At 40.0% G+C, this 23,425-nt stretch overlaps 1 protein-coding gene across 1 annotated transcript in view; it reads left to right on the forward strand.

Annotated features, from left to right (window-relative positions):
* PSMD1 (proteasome 26S subunit, non-ATPase 1) overlaps positions 1 to 16,727 on the forward strand; it is a 105,645-nt gene extending 88,918 nt beyond the window's left edge. Inside the window, exons 22-25 of the mRNA XM_081242234.1 lie at positions 547 to 633; positions 1,206 to 1,352; positions 14,405 to 14,560; positions 16,520 to 16,727. Coding sequence (XP_081098360.1) covers positions 547 to 633; positions 1,206 to 1,352; positions 14,405 to 14,551 — 381 coding nt within the window. The 3' untranslated portion in view covers positions 14,552 to 14,560; positions 16,520 to 16,727. The remainder of the gene's footprint in view (positions 1 to 546; positions 634 to 1,205; positions 1,353 to 14,404; positions 14,561 to 16,519) is intronic.
* The last annotated feature ends 6,698 nt before the right edge of the window (positions 16,728 to 23,425 follow it).

Consider the following 23,425-nt stretch of genomic DNA (forward strand, 5'->3'; position numbering starts at 1 on the left):
CTTGTTCATCAGCTGTGTTTCAGGGCCCCCTCCCTTTTGAGTCTAAAACAAAGGCAGCTTTACACCATTACTGCCCAGCCTTTCGAAGTACCTGTTTCACCTTTGATTTCAATGAGACCCATCAAGGAGGATAATTCCAGGTTAACGACTCACCCACTGTGGATTACCATTGTAGGGCATCTAGTCCAGTGAGAGATCTTTACGACCAGATTTGGAGAAAATTTTTGTTTTCCAGTGCTTTCCCTATGAAGTAAAAAAGGATGTGGCACCCAAATCTCTATCTTAGAAACTTATCATAGCAAATTCACATCCAAGGTATACTACAGATCAAAAAAATTAGAGTTATATTGGACACAGGCCTCTAGGAACTAAAGATTTACCTGATGACTGTAACAGTAAGTTATCTTTATATTCCCAGATTATTTTGTTCTTTATGATACTTACTACAAGGAAACAGAATAGTACTGTAGAACTGAATTCTCATTGGGCTTGTACATTTGCGTGTAAGTAAGGGATTACAATGATTTACCCTGTTCACTCCTCTAGGTTTCCACTGCTGTGTTATCTATAACTGCCAAGGCTAAAAAGAAGGAAAAAGAAAAGGAAAAAAAGGAGGAGGAGAAAATGGAAGTGGTAGGTATAACTTGGTGGTCATATGGGTTGATGTAGCTTTCTCTGTCATGGTCCAGATTCTTCCTTAGTTGAACATTGTTATACCTTGCTCTTGGCTTCCTTTAAATAATTATCCTGTTCCAAGCATGAAGACTCAAAATTTTAATTGGAAGAGACTTTAGAAATTATACCCATTCATGGGAAGAATAGAAGGGTACAAATCAAAAATGAGTTCTTGGAGGAAATGACAACCAAAATGAGTTTTGAAGGGCAGAGTAGGATTTTCATCAGACAGTGAGATGATGGTGGTAGAGAGAAAAGCCCTTTCAGGCAAAGGGAACATCATTTATTTTTGAATATCTTTGATGATAGAAAAACCTTCTCACTCTTTACAACTAAGTTAAATATCATTCTCACCCCCAAGCAGAGTTACCATCTCTCTTGTCTGAGTGTGGTATCACTTTACTTCTACTTCCGTTATGTCTAATCCTAACTACCTTTTACACCTAATAGTTGCTCAGTAAATTTATTAAACATTATTCAGTGATGTAGAACAGAAGTGAACCTTTATGGGGCTATTTTTTCCCCCCTAGGATGAGGCAGAGAAAAAGGAAGAAAAAGAGAAGAAAAAAGAACCTGAGCCAAACTTCCAGTTATTGGATAACCCAGCCCGAGTTATGCCTGCCCAACTTAAGGTCCTAAGCATGCCAGAGACCTGCAGATACCAGCCTTTCAAACCAGTAAGTCACCAATGCCCCTTAACTATATACCAGTAGGATGTTAATCTGTAGGGCAATGGAATCTTTATAGAGAAGGATAAATCTCCAAAGTATTGGGAAAAGCTCTGTAGTACTAATAAATCTCTTAGCAAAGGAGAACATTCCTTTGCATTCCATATAGATTTGGGGAGACTTTTCTTTGTGTGACCCTACAAACATCCTTCATCTACCAAAGGCTTACATCATGGACGTTTCTAATACAGCATAGTGATTTGGACTACAGACTCTGGAGCCAGACATCCTGAGTTTGAATCCTGATTCTACCACTTTCAACCTATGAGACCTTAGGCCAAGTACTAATCCTCTCTTCCTCGGTTTTCACTACTCTAAAATAAGAATTATCATCCTTAACTCATAGGAATGTGATTGAACAAGGTAATACAGTTAATACGTAAGCACTTAGAGTGTTCTATTTTACAATTAGAAAAGTATCTTCATGCCATTTAATTTATTCTAGGGCAGAATGTTGCATGTTAGAAACAAATGCTGATCAGAAATTTGAGCAGTGATAATGTCTTTATTTTCTAGGTTCTTGTATCTCGAAAACTAGAGAACCATTAGTAGACATATTTAATATATTCAAATCCTGGACCTGTCTAAAATGTCATAGACAAGATTTCTAGATCCTTATAGAAAAGTAAACCCATTCTCATCATCTTGAAGGTGGTCCCTGATGGTGGTGACAACTCTTACCCGCAATTGTGAGTCAAGCTCTTACCTGACTAGATTATCAGCTAGAGGAGACAAGGGCAAAGGATGGAAGATATTTAGTGGAAGAACTAGAATTGGGCGGAACTGAGTTTATATTGCAGATCTGCCGTTTCTTAGCTGTGTAACTGAGACAAGTCAGTTGATTGCTTCGTGTTTCAGTTTCTTCATCTAATAGTTGGGATGGTGATACTACCTACCGCCTAGGAATATTGTAAAGATTAAATAGGTTGTTATATGTGAAACACTTAAAACAACATGTGGAACATGGTAAATCCTCAGTCAGTGAATATTACTTGCTGGTGGTGACAAGTCATCAGCCATCTGTGGGCAGCAGGCAATCAGGCCAGGAAAGACGGAATAGCTTGCAGGTCTTCTCCCATCTCGTATTAATTTTGCATTACTAAGACCTAATACTGCTTGGTCTGCAGTGTTGAATGAATGAATTAATAGAACCACTAATGGACACATTAAATGTAGTCGCTATCTAATCTGCAACCCAGCTCGCTAAAGTGACATGTTTCCAGAGAATATATTCTAACAGCATCCTTTCAAAACTGCTCGTGCCAGAACAGGTATATTAGTACACAACTAGTGAATACTTTAAGCACACAAAACACCTAGTGATTTTGACAATTATGAAGAACTAAAGAGAGCAAAGTATATGTTCAGTGTCATGAGGCCGTATGAGGAGGCTGATTTTCCTCAGCTGGAACTTAAATGATTGTTAAGCCTTTGCTCAGAATAAATACAAGGAAGCTGTAACAGTTGTTCATTTACAAGCGAAAAGATTTCTTCTGTCTGTGCCTGGCTGACTGTTGAAGGTGTGCCCCAATCACACACATAGCCCCTCAGCAAAGACTCGGAGACTTACTGTTCCAGGTGTTTAAGGAAATCCCTGGCTAGTCATTAGCTGTCCAATCAGATAACTGAGAGGAGACTTCAGTGGTCACATACAACAGAAAATACTTTATAGAAAAGTCACAAAACAGACAACAACAGCAAACCCTGGGGAGAGGTGAGAATCTGATTTCCAGAGTTGCCACATTATATTATTTAAATGTCCAGTTTTCAACAGAAAATTACAAGACATACAAAGCAATAAAACATGACTCATACACAGGAAAAAAGCAGTTAATAAAACTGTCTCTGAGGAAGCCTAGATGTACATAATAGACAGACTAAATCAACTAAAATACGTTCAAAGAACTAAAGGAACTATGTCTAAAGAACTAAAGGAAAGTATAAGAATGTTGTCTTGACAAATCATGAATATCAGTAAAGAGATAGAAATTGTAAAAAATAATCAAATAGACATTCTGGATTTGAAAAATACAATAACTGAAATGAAAAATTTGCTAGAGGAGCTCAACAGCTGATTCAGGAAGACTTGAGCAAACTTGAAAATAGGTCATTTGAGGAACAAAAAAAGGGTGAAGAAAAAAAGAACAGACCTGTTAAAAGCCAAGCATACCAACATACACAGAAATGGGATAATGGGAGTCCCAAAAAGAGAAAAGTATAGAAGAATATTTGAAGAAATAATGACTGAAAACTTCCATAATTTTATGAATAACATTGATCTACATATCCAGGATGCTCAGTGAATCCAAGTAAGATAAAGAGATCCACACCTAGACACATCATAATCACACTGTTGAAAGACAAAGAAGGATTCTTTTCTTCTTTTTCTTCTTTTTTTTAACTGAGGTAACATTGGTTTATAACAAATGTAAGTTTTGTGTATACAACATTATAATTCACCTTCTGTATACACAGCAGTATGCTCACCACCAAAACTCTAGTTTCCATCCATCACCATACAATTGACCCCCCTTTCTCCATTTCACCCCCCAGAAGTTACTGTTTTCTCTATGGTTTTTTTTTTTTTTGCTTTGTTTTGTTTTGCTTGTTCATTACTTTTTTTGTTTTAGTCCATATATGAGTGAAATCATGGTATTTGTCTTTTTCCATCTAACTTATTTCACTTAGCATAATACCCTCAAGGTGTATCCATGTTATTGCAGATGGCAAGATTTCATCCTTTTTTTATGGCTGAGTAGTAAGTATTCCATTGTGTGTGTGTGTGTGTGTGTGTGTGTGTGTGTGTGTGTGTATCACATCTTTTTTATCCATTCTCCTATCAGTGGGCACTTAGGTTGTGTCCATATCTTGGCTGTTATAAATAATGCTGCTGTGAACATAGGGGTACATATATCTTTTCAAATTAGTGTTTTCAGATTCCCAGAAATAGAATAGCTGGATCATTCTTTGAGGAATCTGCGTACTGTTTTCCACAATGGCTACATCCATTTACATTTTGACCAACAGTGTACCAGGGTTTCCTTTTCTCCACATACTCTCCAACCCTTGTTATTTTTTGCCTTTTTGATAATAGCCATTCTATTGGGTATGAGGTGATATCTCATGGTTTTGGTTGATTTGCATTTACTTAATAATTAGCAATGTTGAACATCTTTTCATGTGCCTGTTGGCCACCTGTATCTTCTTTGGAAAAATATCTATTCAACTCCTTTGCCTTTTTTTAAATTTAGTCATTTGGTTTTTTTGTTGGTCAGTTGTAAAAGTTCTTTATATATTTTGGATATGAACCTCTTGTGTGATGGATATATGATTTGCAAATATCTTCTCCCATTTGGTAGGTTTTCTTTTCATTGATGGTTTCCTTTGCTGTGGAGAAACCTTTGGTTTGAAGTAGTCCCATTTGTTCATTTTTGCTTTTGCTTCCCTTGTCTGAGGAAACATATCCAGACAGATACTGCTAAAACCAATGTCAGAAAGCATACTGCCTATGTTTTCTTCTAGGAGTCTTATGGTTTCAGGTCTTACATTCAAGTCTTTAATAAATTTTGAGTTAATTTTTGTGTATGCTATAAAAGAGTGGTCTGGTTTCATTCTTTTGCATTTGGCTGTCCAGTTAATTTTTGTGTATATTGTAAGAGAGTGGTCTGGTTTCATTCTTTTGCATTTGGCTGTCCAGTTTTCACAACACGGTTTATTGAAGAGACTTTACTTTCTCTACTGTATGCTCTTGGCTCCTTTGTCGTAAATTAGTTGTCTGTATTTGTGGGTTTATTTCTGAATGTTCAGTTCTGTTCCATTGATCTGTGTGTCTGTTGTGTCTATTTTTCTGCCGATAATATGCTGCTTTGATTACTACAGCTTTGTAGTATAATTTGAAATCAGGGAGTGTGACACCTCCAGCTTGGTTCTTTTTTCTCAGGATTTCTTTGGCTATTCCAGGTCTTCTGTATTTACGTTTTAAAATTTAGGATTTTTTTGGTTCTATTTCCGTAAAAACAGATGTCATTGGGATTGTGATAGGGATTGCATTGAATCTATAGATTGCTTTAGGTATATGGACATTTTAATATTGTTAATTTTTCTAATTTATGAGCATGAAATGTCTTTCCATTTCTTTGTATTTTCAGTTTCATTCAACAATGTCTTATTCAGTTATCAGTATATAGGTCTTTCTCCTCCTTGATTAAACTTACTACTAGGTATTTTATTCTTTTTGTTGCAGTTGTAAACAGGATTGTTTTCTTAGTTTCTCTTTCTGCTAGTTCATTGTTATTGTATAGAAACGCAACAGATTTGACAGAGAATCTTGAGAGCAGCAAGAGAAACACAATTCCTCCTCATGTACCCAGAGCCACAATAAGATCAACAGCTGATTTGTCATTAGAAACTATGGAGGCCAGAAGGCAGAATGTTGATATAGTCAAAGTGCTCAAAGAAAAGTCTCAACCAAGAATGCCATATCCAACAAAACTATCCTTCAAAAATGAAGGCAAAATTAAGACATTCACAGATGAAAACTAAGAGAATTTGTTGCTAGCCAGCCTGCCATACAAGAAGTACTAAAGTGAACCTTTCAGGATGAAGTGAAGACATAGTAACTTGAATCCACATGAAAACATACAGAGCACTGGTAAACATAATTATATAGGTAAATATAAAAGATAGTATAAGTGTATTTTTGTTTGTAACTCTTTTTTTCCTGTTTTTTCTCCATTAATTTTTTTAATTGAGGTATAGTTGATTTACAATATTATGTAAGTTTCAGGTTACAACATAGTGATTCACAATTTTTCAAGGTTATACTCCATTTCTAGTTATTATAAAATATTGGCTATGTTCTCTGTGCTGTACAATATATCCTTGTAGTTTATTTTATACATAGTAGTTTGTACCTCTTAATCCCCTGCCCCATCTCGTCCCTCCCCCTTCCCTCTCCCCACTGTAACCACTAGTTTGTTCTCCATATCTGTGAGTCTCTTTCTTTTTTGTTATATTCACTAGTTTGTTTTATATTTTAGGTTCCACATATAAGTGATCATACAGTATTTGACTTATTTCACTGAGCATAATACCCTCCAAGTCCATCTGTGTTGTTGCAAATGGCACAATTTCACTCTTTTTTATGGCTGAGGAGTAGTCCATTTATTCTTTTTTATTCATGCACTTGTTTATGGACACTTACATTGCTTCCATATCTTGGCTATTGTAAACAATGTTGCTATGAATATTGCAGTGCATATATCTTTTCAAATTAATGTTCATTTTCTTCAAATACTACCCAGGAGTAGAATTGCTAGATCATCTGGTAGTTCTAGTTTTAGTTTTTTGAGGAACCTCCATACTGTTGTCCATAGTGGCTGAACCAATTTACATTCCCACCAACAGTGCACAAGGGTTCCCTTTTCTCCACATCCTTGCCAATATTTGTTATTTGTGGTCTTCAGTAATTCTTAAGATTATGAAGGGATCCAGAAAAATTCTTTATCAGATGAGTTGGAGTTCAGAAAATGTGGTCACAGAACTCTACACCAGAGGGACCCCACCCTGTGGCCTGAGTCTGCTCTCACCCTGTCCCCAGGGTGTCCAGCTCACCACCCACTCCTTGGTCTTTTTTCCTCTTATCTGATTTAAAAGACAGCTGTACAGTGCAATCATAAATTGGTGTTGATGTGTACACACTGTATAAAAATGTAATTTGCATTGAAGTATGTCTTAGTCTGTTCTGGCTGCTATAGCAAATTGCCACCTACTGTTTAAGACTGGATGGCTTAAACAACAAATCTTTCTTTCTCACAGTTCTGAGACTAGATGTCCAAGAACAGGGTGCCAGCATGAGCAAGTTCTTGGTAAAGGCCATCATCCCAGCTTATAGACAGCCCTCTTCTCATTGTATCCTCACATAGCAGAGAAAGAGAAAGCAAACTCTCTTCATGTTTCTTCTTACAAGGGCATGAATTTCATTCCTAAGGGCTTTGCCTTCATGACCTAATTGCATCCTAAAGACCCACCTTCTCATACCATTACACTTTGTGGGGGTGGGGTAGGATTTCATCATATGAATTGGGGGAGGGGACACAACACATAGGTATGTTTGGCACATACGTGAGCCATACAGAACCATGTCTGGCACACAGTACGTGTATACTAAAGTTGGATATTGTTATGATTATTCTTATTATATATGGCAAATAAATTTCTATTTGTTTAATAAAAAAAAGGGGAAAGGGACTTCCCTGGGGGCGCAGTGGTTGAGAGTCTGCCTGCCGATGCAGGGGACACGGGTTCGTGCCCCGGTCTGGGAAGATCCTACACGCCGCGGAGCGGCTAGGCCCGTGAACCATGGCCGCTGAGCCTGTGCTCCTCAGCCGGAGAGGCCACAACAGTGAGAGGCCCGCATACCGCAAAAAAAAAAAAAAAAAAAAAAAAAAAAAAAAAGCCAAAAAAAAGGGGAAAGACTCAAGTTACTAAAATCAGGAAACAAAGAAGGGACATTACTTACTATCAGCCTTACACATTACTACCAACCTTACAGAAATAAAAGGATTATAAGAGTATACTGTGAATAACTATATGTCAACAAATTAGGTAATTTAGATGAAATTGACAAAGTCCTAGATAGACAAACTACTACAACTGACTCAAGAAGAAATAGTAAATCTGAATAGATATATAACAAGTAAAGAGATTGAATTAATAATCAGAAAGCAATAAAGAAAAGCCCAGGGCCAGATGGCTTCACTGGTTAATTCCATCAAATGTTTAAAGAAAAAATAGCATCAATCCTTTACAAACTGCTCTAAAAAAATACAAGAGGAGGAAACACTGCCAAACTTATTCTTTGTGGCCAGTATTACTCTGTAGTAAAACCAGGCAAAGACATTACAAGGAAAAAAACTACAGAGCCAATAATTAATGTTCACAAATTGGAAGATTTAGTATTACTCAAGATGGCAGTACTCCCCAATTTGATCTATAGATTCAACACAGTCCTTATCAAAATCCCAGCTGACTTTTTTTGCAGAAATATACAAACTGATCCTAAAATTCATATGGAAATACAGGGGACCCAGAATAGCCAAAACAGTCTTGAGAAAGAAGAGCAAAGTTGGAAGAATCGCACTTCCCAATTTCAAAACTTACTACAAAGCTACAGTAATCAAAACTGGTATTGGCATAAGGTTAGACATCCAGATAAATGAATTTAAATTGAGAGTCCAAAAATTTATGGTCAATTTGACTTTTTTTATAATTGAAGTATAGTTGATTTACAATGTTGTATTAGTTTCAGGTATACATACAGCAAAGTGATTCAGTTATACATTTATGTATATATCTACTCTTTTTCAGATTCTTTTCCATTATAGGTTATTACAAGGTATTGGATATAGTTCCCATGTGCTATACAGTAGGTCCTTGTTGTTTATCTCTTTTATATATGTTAATCCCAGACTCCTAATTTATCCCTCCCCCCCCCACCCTTTCCCCTTTGGTAACCGTAAGTTTGCTTTCTACAGTATTATCTGAGTCTACTTCTGTTTTGTAATAAATTTGTAGCGTTTTTTAGATTCCACAGATAAGTGATATGATATTATATTTGTCTTTGTCTATCTGACTTTCTTCACTGAGTATATGATAATCTCTTGGTCCATCCCTGTTGCTGCAAATGGCATTATTTCATTCTTTTTTATGGCTGAGTAATATTCCTCTGTGTGTGTGTGTGTGTGTGTGTACATATATATACCACATCTTTATCCATTCATCTGTCAGTGGGCATTTAGGTTGCTTCCATGTCCTGGCTATTGTAAGTAGAGCTGCTGTGAGCATTGGGGTACATAACATTTTTCTGAATTAGTTTTTGTCTTTTCCAGATACATGCCCAGGAGTGGGGTTACTGGATTATATAGTAACTCTGTTTTTAGTTTTTTAAGGAGCCTCCATAGTGTTCTCCATAGTGGCTGCACCAATTTATATTCCCACCAACAGTGTAGGAAGGTTCCCTTTTCTCCACACTCCCTCCAGCATGTATTATTTGTAGTTTTTTTTGACGATGGCCATTCTCACCTGTGTGAGGTGATACCTCATTGTAGTTTTGATTTGCGTTTCTCTAATGATTAGTGATGCTGAGCATCTTTTCATGTGCCTGTTGGCCATCTGTATGTCTTCTTTGGAGAAATGTCTATTTAGGTTCTCTGCCCGTTTTTTGAGTGGATTGTTTGCTTTTTTGATATTGAGCTGTATAAGCTGTTTATATATTTTAGAAATTAATGCCTTGTCAGTCACATTGTTTGCAAATATTTTCTCCTATTTTGTATGCTGTCTTTTTGTTTTATAGTTTCCTTTGCTGTGCAAAAGCTTTTAAGTTTAATTAGGTCCCATTTGTGTATTTTTGCTTTTGTTTCCATTACTCTAGGAGATGGATCTAAAAAAAAATTTGTTGCGATTTCTGTCAAAGAGTGTTCTGCCTGTGTTTTCCTCTAGAAGTTTTATAGTATCTGGTCTTACATTTAGGTTTTTTCTTTTTTTTTTAAACACCCAGTACTAGGATGAGAGATAAACCTGAATGGTGAGGGCCATGTAACTTCCTATTATTTTTTTATAATTTTTTTAAATTTATTTATTTATTTTATTTTATGGGTCTGTTTGGTCTTCATTTCTGTGACAGAGCTTTCTCTAGTTGTGGCAAGAGGGGGCCACTCTTCATCGCGGTGCGCGGGCCTCTCAATATCGCGGCCTCTCTTGTAGTGGAGCTCAGGCTCCAGACGCGCAGACTCAGTAATTGTGGCTCACGGGCCTAGTCGCTCTGCGGCATGTGGGATCTTCCCAGACAAGGGCTCGAACCTGTGTCCCCTGCATTGGCAGGCAAATTCTCAACCACTGCGCCACCAGGGAAGCCCTACATTTAGGTCTTTAATCCATTTTATGGTCGATTGATTTTCTTCAATGGGGAAAGAATAATATTTTTAAGACATGGTGCTTAAGACAACTGGCTATCCATATGCAAAAGAATTAAATTGGATCCCTACCTTACAGCATATATAAAAATTAATTGAAAATGGATCAAAGACTTAAATGTACGAGCTAACACTATATAAACCCTATCTGTAAATCTTTATGATCTTGGATTAGGCAGTGTTTTCTCATATGTGACATCTAAAGCAGAAGCAACCCCCCAAAAAGATAAATTGGACTTAATCAAGTTAAAAACTTTTGTGTTACAAAAGACACTATCAAGAAAGTGGGGAAAAAAACCCAGAGAATAGAAAATATTTTCAAATCACATACCCGATGAGAGACTTATATCCAAGTACATTTTTTTAAACTCTTAAAACTCAATGATTAAAAAAATATATTTTTTAACTGGGCAAAGGATTTGAATAGACATTTCTCCAAAGAAGATTTACAAATGGCCAAAAGCACATGAAAAGATGCTCAACATCATTCATCATTAGGGAAATGGAAATCAGAACCACAAGGAGATACTTCATAATACCCTAGGATGGCTATAATCAAAAAGATAATAGGGGCTTCCCTGGTGGCGCAGTGGTTGAGAGTCCGCCTGCCGGTGCGGGGGACACGGGTTCGTGCCCCGGTCCGGGAGGATCCCACATGCCGTGGAGCGGCTGGGCCTGTGAGCCATGGCCGCTGAGCCTGGGCGTCCGGAGCCTGTGCTCCACTACAGGGAGGGGCCACAGCAGTGAGAGGCCCGCATACCGCAAAAAAAAAAGAAAAAGAAAAAGACAATAGGTTTGTAGGTTAAAGTTAGCAAGGATATGGAGAAATTGGAAGCCGCATATAGTACTGGTAGGAATGTAAAGTGTTGCAGCCTCTATGGAAACCAGTTTGGCAGTTCCTCGAAAAGTTAAATGTAGACTTATATGACCCAGCAATTCCACTCCTTAGTATGTGCCCAAGAGAATGAAAACTATGTCCACACAAACACTTGTACACTAATGTTTATATCAGCTTTATACATAATAGCCAGAAGGTAGAAACAACTCAAATGTCCATCAAGTGGTGGATGGATAAACAAAATGTGATATGCACAATGCAGTATTATTCAGCTGAAAGAAATGACATACTGACATATACTCCACCGTGTTTGAAACTTAAAAACCTTATCCTAAGTGAAAAAAGCCAGACGCAGAAGTCCACATAATGTATGGTTCTGTTTATTTGAGATGTCCAGAATAGACAAATCCATACAGACAGAAGTTGCTTTAGCGGTTGTAGGAGCTGGGAGTGGGGGATGGAGAATGACGGCTAGCAGGTGCAGAGTTTCTTTTACGTTGATGAATGTGTTCTTGAATTAGATAGTGGAGGTGGCTGCACAACTTTGTATCCTAAAAAAAAAAATCACTGAATTGTATACTTTAAAAGAGATCATTTATGTTATGTGAATTATATCTCAATTTTTTTAAAAAGGAAGAAAAGACTGCCTCTGTGTGTGTGCAGTGAAGAAAGGGGTGCCCCCTGACTCATTCCCTCCAGAACCCTCAATGGCAGGGTCATCAGATCCTTCCTCAGACATTGCATTTGAAAGAGGCAACTTCAGGGTTTTTTTTTTTTAATATTTATTTATTTTGTTTTTTGGCTATGTTGTGTCTTAGTTGTGGCACACGGGATCTTCTTTGTGGCATGCGGGATTTTTCGTTGTGGTGCGCGGGCTGTTCTCTAGTTGTGGTGTGCGGGCTCCAGAGCACGCAGGCTCTTCATTGTGGTGTGCGGGCTTCTCTCTAGTTGCGGCACGTGGGCTCTGTAGTTGTGGCATGTGGGCTCCAGAGTGCATGGGCTCTGTAGTTTGTGACACGTGGGCTCAGTAGGTGCGGTGCATGGGCTTAGTTGCCACACAGCACGTGGGATCTTAGTTCCCCAACCAGGGATCAAACCCGCGTCCCCTGCGTTGGAAGGCAGATTCTTAACCACTGGACCACCAGGGAAATCCCAGCAGCTTTAGTTTTGAAAATGGATGGCATTCCTACTCTGTTTCCTGTCCATCTTAAAAGATGTCTTATAGAGAGTGTGGAACATTTGGCAGCCGGAAGTGTCCCATTACCTCTGTCTTCCGTTGTCACTAGCCTTGTCAGAAAACAGAATGTCATATATCTTATTCTCTGCTTAGAGAGTGTGAACTTTCTCTCTAACATATAAGGCATTAATAAATCTAAACCATGTAGCTATAAAAAGCTCTTCCCACATGTTAATTATATTGCAGGATTTGGGCTGGAGCATTCCAGTTAAGCATGAAATAGTACCACTGTAATCTGCAGCCATATATTTCCAAATTGCAGGAAGTCCTTTGGTGAACATGGATATTTTCTGTTGAGTAAAAGATTGATCTCCATTTGGTCCTTTAGAAGGTTCAAATAGACTTTTAGACCATGGAGTATTAGGATAGTGGCCATGTTACTCTGTTCTTGGATGAATATTGGTATTAAAGGAAGAGTCCATTCATAAAATGGCTTTTCTTCAAGGAAAGCCAGCTTTTTAAGTGAAAGGGTTATAGATTAATGTGTATGAATGTGTATGTATTGAGAGAAGGGAAATAGTTCAGAAATTCATGAAGGCACACCCGTTGTACAGCGTGGCAGAGCAGAGTTCTGATGAGTAAAAATTAGATTAGGTTGGACTGCAGAGATGCTTATACATACATGAATCATTTGCCTAACGTGCTTGGGCTTCTTTTCCTTCCCAGTAATGTGCTTTGGTAGAAATATGTTTTTGCCATCGATGTTCCCTTCACTGTTGACTGATTTAATTACAGAGAGCAGCTTTCCATTTCCTTTGACACAGGCAAGCAAATAGAATAAGATTAGCACACCAGAGATGGGCAGACAGTTTGAGTTTTGAATTTACCTTTCGCTAATATGTTTGGGAGAGGGCTTAATAGAATTGCTTCTACACTCTACCTCCCTTTTGTTTCCAGTCTAGTTTTTCACTGTCTCGCATCACAAGGATTTGTAGATTATAGTGAAAAACACTCAGATATTTGGGATACTTATATTGCTCTATCATTCTGAAATTGCTGGAGAAAAATTGGCTTTTCATTCGTAGATTGTCTCTTGTGTCCAAAATGATGGTTTTCTCACAAATGATAAACTATCTGTTAGACTAGTGTGCGCCTCAAACTTTAACATGCATATAAATCACCTGAGGATCTTGTTAAAATACAAATTCAGAGATCTAAAGCGGGGCCAAGTTTTCTGCATTTCTAACAAGCTCCGAGATAATGAGGATGCTACTGGTCCAGGACCACACACTGAGTAGAAAGGCATTAGAATACCGTCTTTGGATAGTAAACATTCTCCCTGCAGTCCAACTGAGGCTAGTGCAGTACTGAGAAATACTTCTTAAATTGGGATGCATCATCCAAACAGCAACACCACATGTTCTACCATCCAGAGCCACTGGGTTAAATTTACAGGTACTCCTATAGATTACAGTTATCTTTATCCTTTCTTATGCACATTGGCAATGATGTCCTCATTCAGTCCTCAGACTAACCTGAAGGAATAGATCAGGAAGATTTTATTAGCCCCTTCTTACGTTTGAACAGTTTAGTTAAGTCACTAGTGTAGCATCACACAGGCACAAATGCCTAGGTTTCCTGACTCATCTAGGAAAGTGTAGTTCCATCCCAGTTCTTTATTTCCAAATCATTCTAGTAGCCTTGAGGTACCATTTAACAAATATGCACTCAAGATTCTGGAGCGGGCTTCCCTGGTGGCGCAGTGGTTGAGAGTCCACCTGCCAATGCAGGGGACATGGGTTCGTGCCCCGGTCCGGGAAGATCCCACATGCCGCGGAGCAGCTAGGCCCGTGAGCCGTGGCCGCTGAGCCTGCGCATCCGGAGCCTGTGCTCCGCAACGGGAGAGACCACAACAGTGAGAGGCCCGCGTACCGAAAAAACAAAAAAAGATTCTGGAGCATTCTGGAAATATGAGTGGAGCTTGTGCTTCTTCATTCCTTGCTCTGTTTAATAGCTGTCCATTGGAGGCATCATCATTCTGAAGGATACCAGTGAAGACATTGAAGAGCTGGTGGAACCTGTGGCAGCCCATGGCCCGAAAATTGAGGAAGAGGAACAAGAGCCAGAGCCCCCAGAACCATTTGAGTATATTGATGACTAAGGACCAGAGGTGTGTGTGGAACAAAATTGTATATCAAGGGAAATCTCTTAGTCGGTTCTTCACAAATGTTTTACACAGAGACATGGTCTCACTTTTTCCCTTTTGTACTTAATGCCTGTTTACCTAAACGGTATTAAAATTTACCCTTCTTTGACCTCTTCGTGAATAGGGAATATACCAATTCCTTTTTCCTTCTTTGACTCTCTACCCTCTAGTGTTCTACCAGTGCTATTCAAAGTGGCTGGACTGCAAACTGATTTCATAGGTCCATGACGAAGTAGGGAGCTTGTAGCTCAATGCTTCTCTCATCAAAAAAGCCTTGCTACCCACTAACCCCCAAAGTCAGCTGAACTGACTGTCAGCTCAGCGACGGAGGTGATTTCCATTGTGATGTAAGAGCTCCTTGTGGTGGGTCAGCTATAGTTCGAGGACGGGCCCTGGTCCGTAGATCACACTGTGAGTAGCACAGGTCTAAATTCCTCACGGATTCTTCTCTCTCTCCCTTTCCTTTGGCACTAAAAGCCTTACCATTCATTATTCGAGAAGCTATTGAACATCTAATATGTATAAGACATAGTGCTTACAGGTACTTTGGGGTCAGTTAGACTGTAACACAAAGCTTTGTCCAGTTGAAAAAGATTGTTATTATGCCAGTGTCCTAACAATGTTGAAGGGGGTTTTTAGATGCAAAAGATTGCAATTTCACGAAATTGTCATTCTGTTTCCTCCAGTTTTTTTTTGAATGGTCATCACGTATCTGAAGATGCATATAAACTGTATAATCAAGGTTCTCTAATTCCACCCTACTACAAGTACGTTGTCAAACAAATATGAATTTATTCTACTTTTTAAAGTAAGATCAGTATCATTTATTACATTAGGACAAAAGAAAAATACATTTGAAATGTCAAGTTGCAAATCTAGCGCTGTGTTACACACTAAGTAGCAATTAATGAAAGCTTTTATAGAAATCTCAGATAAATGTTAAGGCAGAAACCCTGCTATTAGTAGAAAAATATATTCAAGCCTCCAAGAGACAGTTTGGAGATTTATAACTTCCCTTCCTGCTTTTGAAAATTGTCTTTCAGCTCTTGATGGTTTCCTAAGCTTTACCCAACCAGCACATGACAATATTAATACCCTGAGCTCTCAGTCTGTGTGCAGAACTGAACTCACAGTAGCCCTCTTCAGCCTTTCACAATACCTTACTGAAAACCCCCTGATTAAGTCTTTCAAGACAGTTAACTACAAAATGGCTTAGAAGTTTTCAGTTGGAAATTGGATTCTTGTTAGGTTTTTTTTTCGTATTTATTTATTTATCTATTTACTTTTGTATTTATTTATTTAGTCGGCGCCGGGTCTTAGTTGCAGCACGTGGGATTTTAGTTGCGGCACGCGGATTTTAATTGCGGCATGCAGGATCTTTTAGTTGCAGCATGCGGACTTCTTAGTTGCAGCATGCGGACTCTTAGTTGCGGTATGCATGCAGGATCTAGTCCCCGACCAGGGATCGAACCCTGGCCCCCTGCATTGGGAGCGTGGAGTCTTATCCACTGGATGACCAGGGAAGTTCCCCTTGTTAGTTTTTAAAAGGGTAAGATATCCAGTCAAATGAGAATTTGAAAACTATAGTCTGTCTTAGCACAAACTGTCATATTAGGACTGCATCAGCAGGGTTAGGGGCTAGTTTGTTTTTTGTTTGTTTGTTTGTTGTTTTGGTTTTTTATCTTGGGTGTTTTTTTGTTTTTTGTTTTTTTGCCGCACTGTGCAACATGTGGGATTCTAGTTCTCCAACCAGGGATTGAACCCATTACCCCTGCAGTGGAAGCGTGGAGTCTTAACCACTGGACCACCATGGAAGTCTATAGGCTAGTTTTAGACTTCAACATCTAGTAGTTTGTTTTGGGTTTTTTTAATGTTTTTTAAATAAAGAATAACCCTAGCTTCTCCCTCTCCCGCCTTCCCCAGGATTTTATTGCTCACCTGAAGAAGATTGTCCAGGCTCATATTGGAAACGCCTGTGAGGAAGTTCATGCTGAGACCTGCTATTCACTGCATGTATCATTGCCTCTGTGCTGACCTTGTGTCCAAGTCTTTGGTTGAAGAGATGGTATATGACTATCTAGTGTTCTCTTTCACACAACTTGGTTTTCAAATAAATATATTAAGATCTTCAGATGGACAAGGACTTCTTGTTTGTTTTTCAGCCTGGATTTTAAATAAATGGATCTAGTACTCTTTCCTCCCACCATGAAACGCCTAAACCCAAAGAGCTAAATCTTTGATTGCTGGGATGAGTATGCATGACTTTAATATTGGTGAAAGAGTTAAACTATTTTATAGATTATTTGAAAAATAATGGAAAAAATAGGAGAGAAAACCACCCTTGTTTATTACTCCAAGAATTCTCTGCATTTTTATTAATGGGATTCAGGGTGTAGGGTGGCATCACTTACTGAGGAAGTCCCTTTAATGATCCAAGGGAAATGTAGTCCGTTTAGGTAGCTCAGAAGCTTTTTTTTTTTTAAATAAGCTTTGCTTATTGTTTCCTGCTTTTGATCCTGTTAAGGACAATAGATATAAATTATTTCAATTTATTTAGCCACAAGATCTAATAAATGTACCCTTTTTTTCTCCTTTTCTGACTTCTTTTTTCATGGTTTTTTTTATTGAGGTATAATTTAAAGGTAGTAAAAAAATGCAGACATTTGGTTATGTAGGGTCTTTTGTGCCTTGGCCTTCGATTATTAAAGTAAAAGTAGGTAGTTTCCAACATTTATACACGAATAGTTCTTTATTCCAACCTTGATTCTTTCACTTCTTAATTTAAGATACAGCCTTCTGAGTCTGGAAAAAAATTTTTAAAACCTATTTTTAGAGGAAACAAACTCCTGGGTAGATCAGCTCTATCCATTCATCTACCACAGCTTTGTTGTTAGGTCCAGGTCTAAAGGTTACTGATCCCAAAGGACGGCTCCACTCATTGGTTAATTTCATTGTATCCCCTCCTTTGTAAATTCCTTGTTTCCTCAGTATCAGATGATTCTCTAAAAGAGATTATCTCATTTCCTAGCCTCTCATTAGCTATGTCCTTCCTGTTCAACCTCTTAACATTGCTTGCATTTCAGACACAGTTATCTCTAACATTTCCCTTAATATATGAAATGTTTAAAAAACAGAAGTCTGTCAATGATGTCATTGTCCAAAATTGAGTAGTCTGGGAGAAGCGGTACATTCATGGGTCTCTGGCCAAAGTTAATAAATTCTTTCTAAAATAGTGCATTGAGCTTCAGGGAGCAGTCAGCACTAGTTCCTGGTAAGACGTGCAATTTAGAATTTGTGTCTTGGTCTTAAATCTTAAGGTTATAGCTTTTAAAAAGGCAAGCTATTAAAGTAAAATGGCCACTTGGGTCAGATTATGATGAGACTGTATCTCTTTTCCTGACTTTGTTTTCCTAGAAGGTTTCCTAAGGTACCCCTAACACCGAGATAACTAAGGTGCAAAGAAATCTAAAGTGATATATGAAATAAAGTCACGCATGAAAACAGGACAGGAGCTAGAATTGACACATTCAATAGAAGAAACAGAAGGGAAAATGGCAGCAATTACTGCCAGTGTTGTCCTTGGGGCACACTGTTTCAGAGTTGAAGGCAAGAAGGGTGCACATCCAACCACTCCCTGGGCATCCCTATTTGGGCTGCCTCACAGGCACTTAAAACCATATAAGCAAAGCACGTCCAGCCTCTTCTGCTCCCCCTTGAGGCTAATTACAACCCCTTGATGTGGTGATCCAACCAGAGATCCAGAAAGCCTTCACCCTGGACTCAGTTTAGCCTCTCAAGCATCTCTCCAGTTCATCCACCAATCTTCCCCACTGTTCACTACCCCTAGTTTAAGTACTCGACTGTCTGCCTCCAGACTTGGCCCACTCTGGTCCATTCTCCAAACTGATCTTTCTAAATTGCAAACCATATTAGTCTCCTGCTTAAAATCTCTCAGTGGTTCTTTGTTGAATATGTGTACAAAGTTATGCAAGGCATTAGCTGCTACTCGCCTCTCCAGCCTCCCATCTCTTCACTCTTCTCCCACCTCACACTCAGAACCACTTTCACTTCCTTCAAAGGTCCATTGAAGGGATTTGTTGTGGAAAAAGCCGGAGTGTTGTCTCATTTATGATGAAGATAATAAGGGGGCTGGGGAGAGGACTGAGACAAAGCCACAGAAGCTTCTTTGCCCAAGCTCAACTTCTTCTCATCATCTCATGCCAGCTAGAGATAACTGGCTTCTGCACGTACTATTCCTTCTGCCTGAAATACCCTGCTCTCTTTATTCCCATCTCTCCCTCAAGGTCTGGTGAATCTACTAGTTACTTCTTTTTTTTTTTTTTTCTTTTTTTATTGGAGTATAATTGCTTTACAATGTTGTGTTAGTTTCTGCTGTACAGTGAAGTGAATTAGCTATATGTATACATTCTACTAGTTAGTTCTTTAGATCTCAATTTAAAGAGACTTCTTCTAAGAAACCCTCCCCAATTTCCCCCACCAGAGCTGGACTAGGTCCTCTTTGCTTCCCCAGTGCCCAGTATTGCCCCCGTTGTCCTTATCACACCATATTATCATTCATTGCCCAGTTGACTTGCCTATCTTCCCCCACTTTTGTCTTGCTCACCATTATAACCCTAGTGCACAATGTATGATCCTATATTCTTGGACTCTGTACTGTTGAGAATGGTGAGAGCCACAACTGAGCACTAATAGAACAACTGGGACAGAATCCATGAGGACATATGAGGAGATTAATTCAAATGTCTTCTCATTTATCTCCTGCAGTGATTAAACAATCCTTCTCAGGACTGTTTTTCAATTGGTTTTACTCTTGGAGAACCTGGGCTTTGTGTATGTATATGTGCAAGATGGTGTGTCTGAAATCTCTAGCTGGCATGAGATGATGAGAAGAAGTTGAGCTTGGGCAAAGAAGCTTCTGTGGCTTTGTCTCAGTCCTCTCCCCAGCCTCCTTAGTATCTTCATCGTAAATGAGACAACACTTAGGCTTTGCACTGCAGATCCCTTAGAAGTTGCTTAGCTTGATTGTTTCTAGAGCTCAAGTTCCTTTTCTACCCTCTCATTTTTTACAATTAAGAACTGGAAGGGAGGGCCCTTCTAAACCGAACTGCATAATGGGAAGGTCATAGACTCTGGCTTCAGACTTTGGTTCAGATCCTGATCTTGTCCCTTAGTGGTTTCCTCATTTGTACAGGGGAAATAATGTTTACCTCAAGGTTGGGGGATTAAATGATAATGGCTAATTATTACATGCTTACTACATGCTAGATACTAAGAATCACACGTATTGACTTATTCCTCACGGCAACCCTGTGACCTAGATGCTGTTATCTTGAGATAATCTATCTAGGTTAAAGAACCTAGCACTAACGTATTCACTAAATTTTAGTTGAATCAGAACGGTATGGTCTAATCCCTCATTTTACACATGAAGGCACTTATAAGAGTGAAGTGACTGGTTGACATTAAGCACCATTTTTACAGTTGTGTTTCCAGTTCATCTTTCCACAGAGCTGGTCTCTAGCCTATTCGTTTTCTGGGCATGTTTGATCCAAAGGGCAACAGACCTCCAAATAGCCATTTTTCTGGCTATTCTACTTCCATCCTCTGCTCCAGGTTTGTGTCTTCTTCCTCCATACTCTTAAGCCAGTACGCCTTTTCAGAAAGGGATTGGCAATAAAAGCATTATTTCCAAACACCCGTTGCCTCTACAACACAGCCCATTGCTGATGGGCATTTCCCATCTGTTTGCTGGGATCTGGGCAGTTCCTTTGGTGCATGCACTCAGTGATTGCCAAATCAGTGAGTTATTTATTTATAATAAAATTGCATCCGGCAGACAATTACCTTCAGAGATCTTGGGCATTACACAGAGCTGGGACTTGGCAAATAGTTGGACAGAGATAAAGAGTTTCCCTTCAAGTTGTATTCCCACGACCTGGTGTGAGCAGCCTCTGACTCGTGCCATGATCTCTTCTCAGAAGCCCTGATTCATGTTCTAAAGATTTAAGAGGTTTATAAGCATACAAGGCTTTCTGCTTATGCTGGGTATGAACTAGCCTCTCCAAAATAAGGAGTAAGCATACCCCTTCCTTTGTTCCTGGATTAGAAGCCTGGTGGGGGTATTCAATCAATCTTTCCTCTGAGCAACTCCCAGGCGTGTATGATACATGGTTGGCAGGTGATTCGTTGTTCTCCAGTGATTTCCTGTGTGCATGGGATTTTTATCGCCCAGCCAGTTTATAAATAAGCTCCTTAAGAGCAAGCCCCAACATATCCCCCGAAGTCCCTGTCACAGTGTTTGAGACATAATACCTATTGGCTCCAGGTTAAATAATTGGGGAGTCTGGTGATACACTTGATCCTGGTTTATTTTTCTCCATGGCACCTAGAACCACCTTGCATATCATATGTTCCTTTATTGTCTGTATCCCCCGCTTTGTGTGTAAACTCCCTGAGGACAAGGAGTTTGGTTTTGATGATTGATATATTCCTAGTGCCTAGAGCAGTTCCTGGCTCATCGTAGGCTCCCAGTAAGTATTAGATGGACAGACAGATGGTCAGACAGATGGCTGGACCGATGATAGTGCCAAGCATGTATTTAGCTTCTGTGTGCTGGGCACTCCGTTCGGCACTTTATTCACATTACCATTTTCAATCCTCACAGTTCTATTGTGAGCTAGATATTCCTATCCCGTTTTACACAAAATGGGACTTAGGATGAGGGTACAGAGTAAGTTATGAAACTGGAATTCAAACCCAGGTCTGACTACAAAACCTGATTCTTTTGCTTCTGCTTATTTTAGCCACCATGGCAGTGACCTGAGAGACCTGGAGTCCAACTCAGAAATCAGCCAGTTTAGCTGGCACTCAGGTGATCCTGAGACCACACTGAGAAACAGTGTCCTACACAAAGCTGCCTCCAGACTTGGGTCCCCTTGGCGTTTAGACGGGGTATGGATACGGGGGTAGTGAGGACCCCAGAACCCCTCCAACAGCACAGCCATCAGCAAAAGCCCTCCGTATAAGACAGATGTCTCCAGCAGCAATGCAGGACATACCTGGAGGCAGAATTGTTCCCCAAAGGAAAGGTCCCCAGAAGCCAGATCAGTGGACCAAGTGGCAGGAAGTGAGAATGCTGTCCTGCTGGGGCCCCTTGGGCAGGTCTCGCTTGTAGTACATGTGATACACGGCACCAGGCCTGCTGGCTTCCCTAACTCCGGGCTCACCTACACTCACCATGGCTATTGCTGCTCACCAGCAAGAAGGACTTTGGGTTTGTCTAACTCTGGTAACAGCCCATTTAATGAGATGCTTCGCTCTCTCCCCCAGAGCCCTGCGGTGGGCATACTGAGGAGCAGGGGTGGCCACGATGCACCGCTTCCCCTGGGAAGTGCCCCACCGGAGCCCCCAGCCTGAGACCTTCTGCGGCTTGCAGTGACCAGGGAGACACAAGCACGTCGACTTGCCCAAGCAGACAGTGCCTGTGAGCGGATGCCAAACAGTCCTTGCCCTGGAAACTCCAGGCCCCAAGCCAGCCCCACAGAGGCCTGGACACAGGTGCCTCAGCCTTTCTTCTCGTCAGGGTTCTCAGGGGGGCTGTGTTCACGTAGTCCAGTAACACCTCAGCCGGCAGCGGGCTCAAGCAGGGCTGGCAGGGCTAAATTCCCCATCAGCAGGCAAAAGTGCATGCTGGAGCCAGCAGGGTAGAAGCCCAGGAAGAAATAATTTCATTTTTCTTAAAATAATTTGATCAACATATATTTGCAATTAAAACAGTCTTTATGGGGAAAATGAACACGTTGTTAGACCTCCTTACATTTATTCTGTGGCTTAGAAATGTTTTTATTTTTAATGGGGGCAACGGGGCAGGGGGGAGGCACCATAACCTTTTCAGTGCTTAGAGTCTTTAAAGGTCCTAATCTATCCTGAACAGGGACATGTTATCTGTGCTTAGTCCCTCAACATTCTCAAGCCACTGACTGGTTCAAGACAAAGTCACGCTCTGGCAGTGGAGCTGATACTAATAAGGAATATGGAAAAGCATCACATCTGAGGGGAAAGCCAGTGTGACTAAACCAAACTGTGGAAATTAAATCCATAGATGACTGGCCTTAGCTCACATTCCTGTACCACGTTAGAGAAGGTCTAGGGAGCTCATTCACTCACGTATTCACCCATTCTCCAGTGAGCCTCTGTAACGTTTGCAAACCAGCCACCATGTGCATTCCTTCTGGGAACTGATGTCTGTGCCTTCATTTTTCCCTGAGGGAACTGCTGACCTCCTAGCTCAGCCCAGCTGCCAGTCAGCACACCCCACCCGCAGGCCTCGGTGACGGGTTCAGGGAAGAGCACACAGCCCATCAGGCCAATTCTGGGACCTGTGTTCCAACTACTGGGAACCACTCTCTCTTCTACTTTTGACACGCCCTAAAGCTGAGCCTTGCTCCGCAAAGAGCCTGAACATGATGCGAACCCAGAGGAACCCGAGCTCAGAGGCGGATCCAAACAGCATCACACAAGCTCTGAATCCAGCTGTGTCTCTACCTCCAGACTATGAAGTTCCATGAGTGACAAGTTCTCTTTTTTTAAGCAAAACACAAGGCACTTAGAGTTGAATTTCTGGCATTTGATACCAAAAGACGACTTCAAGAAGAACCATTAAAGAGGGGTGCTACGGGCTAAACTGTGTCCCCTCAAAGTTCATATAGTGAAGTCCTAACCTCCAGTACCTCAAAATATGACTGTATATGGAGATAGGGCCTGTCAAGAGGTAGTTAAGATGAAATCATATGGGTGGGCCCTAATCCT

This window comes from Mesoplodon bidens (assembly GCF_964165515.1).
Source record: "Mesoplodon bidens genome assembly, chromosome: 8".
Lineage (NCBI taxonomy): Eukaryota > Metazoa > Chordata > Mammalia > Artiodactyla > Ziphiidae > Mesoplodon > Mesoplodon bidens.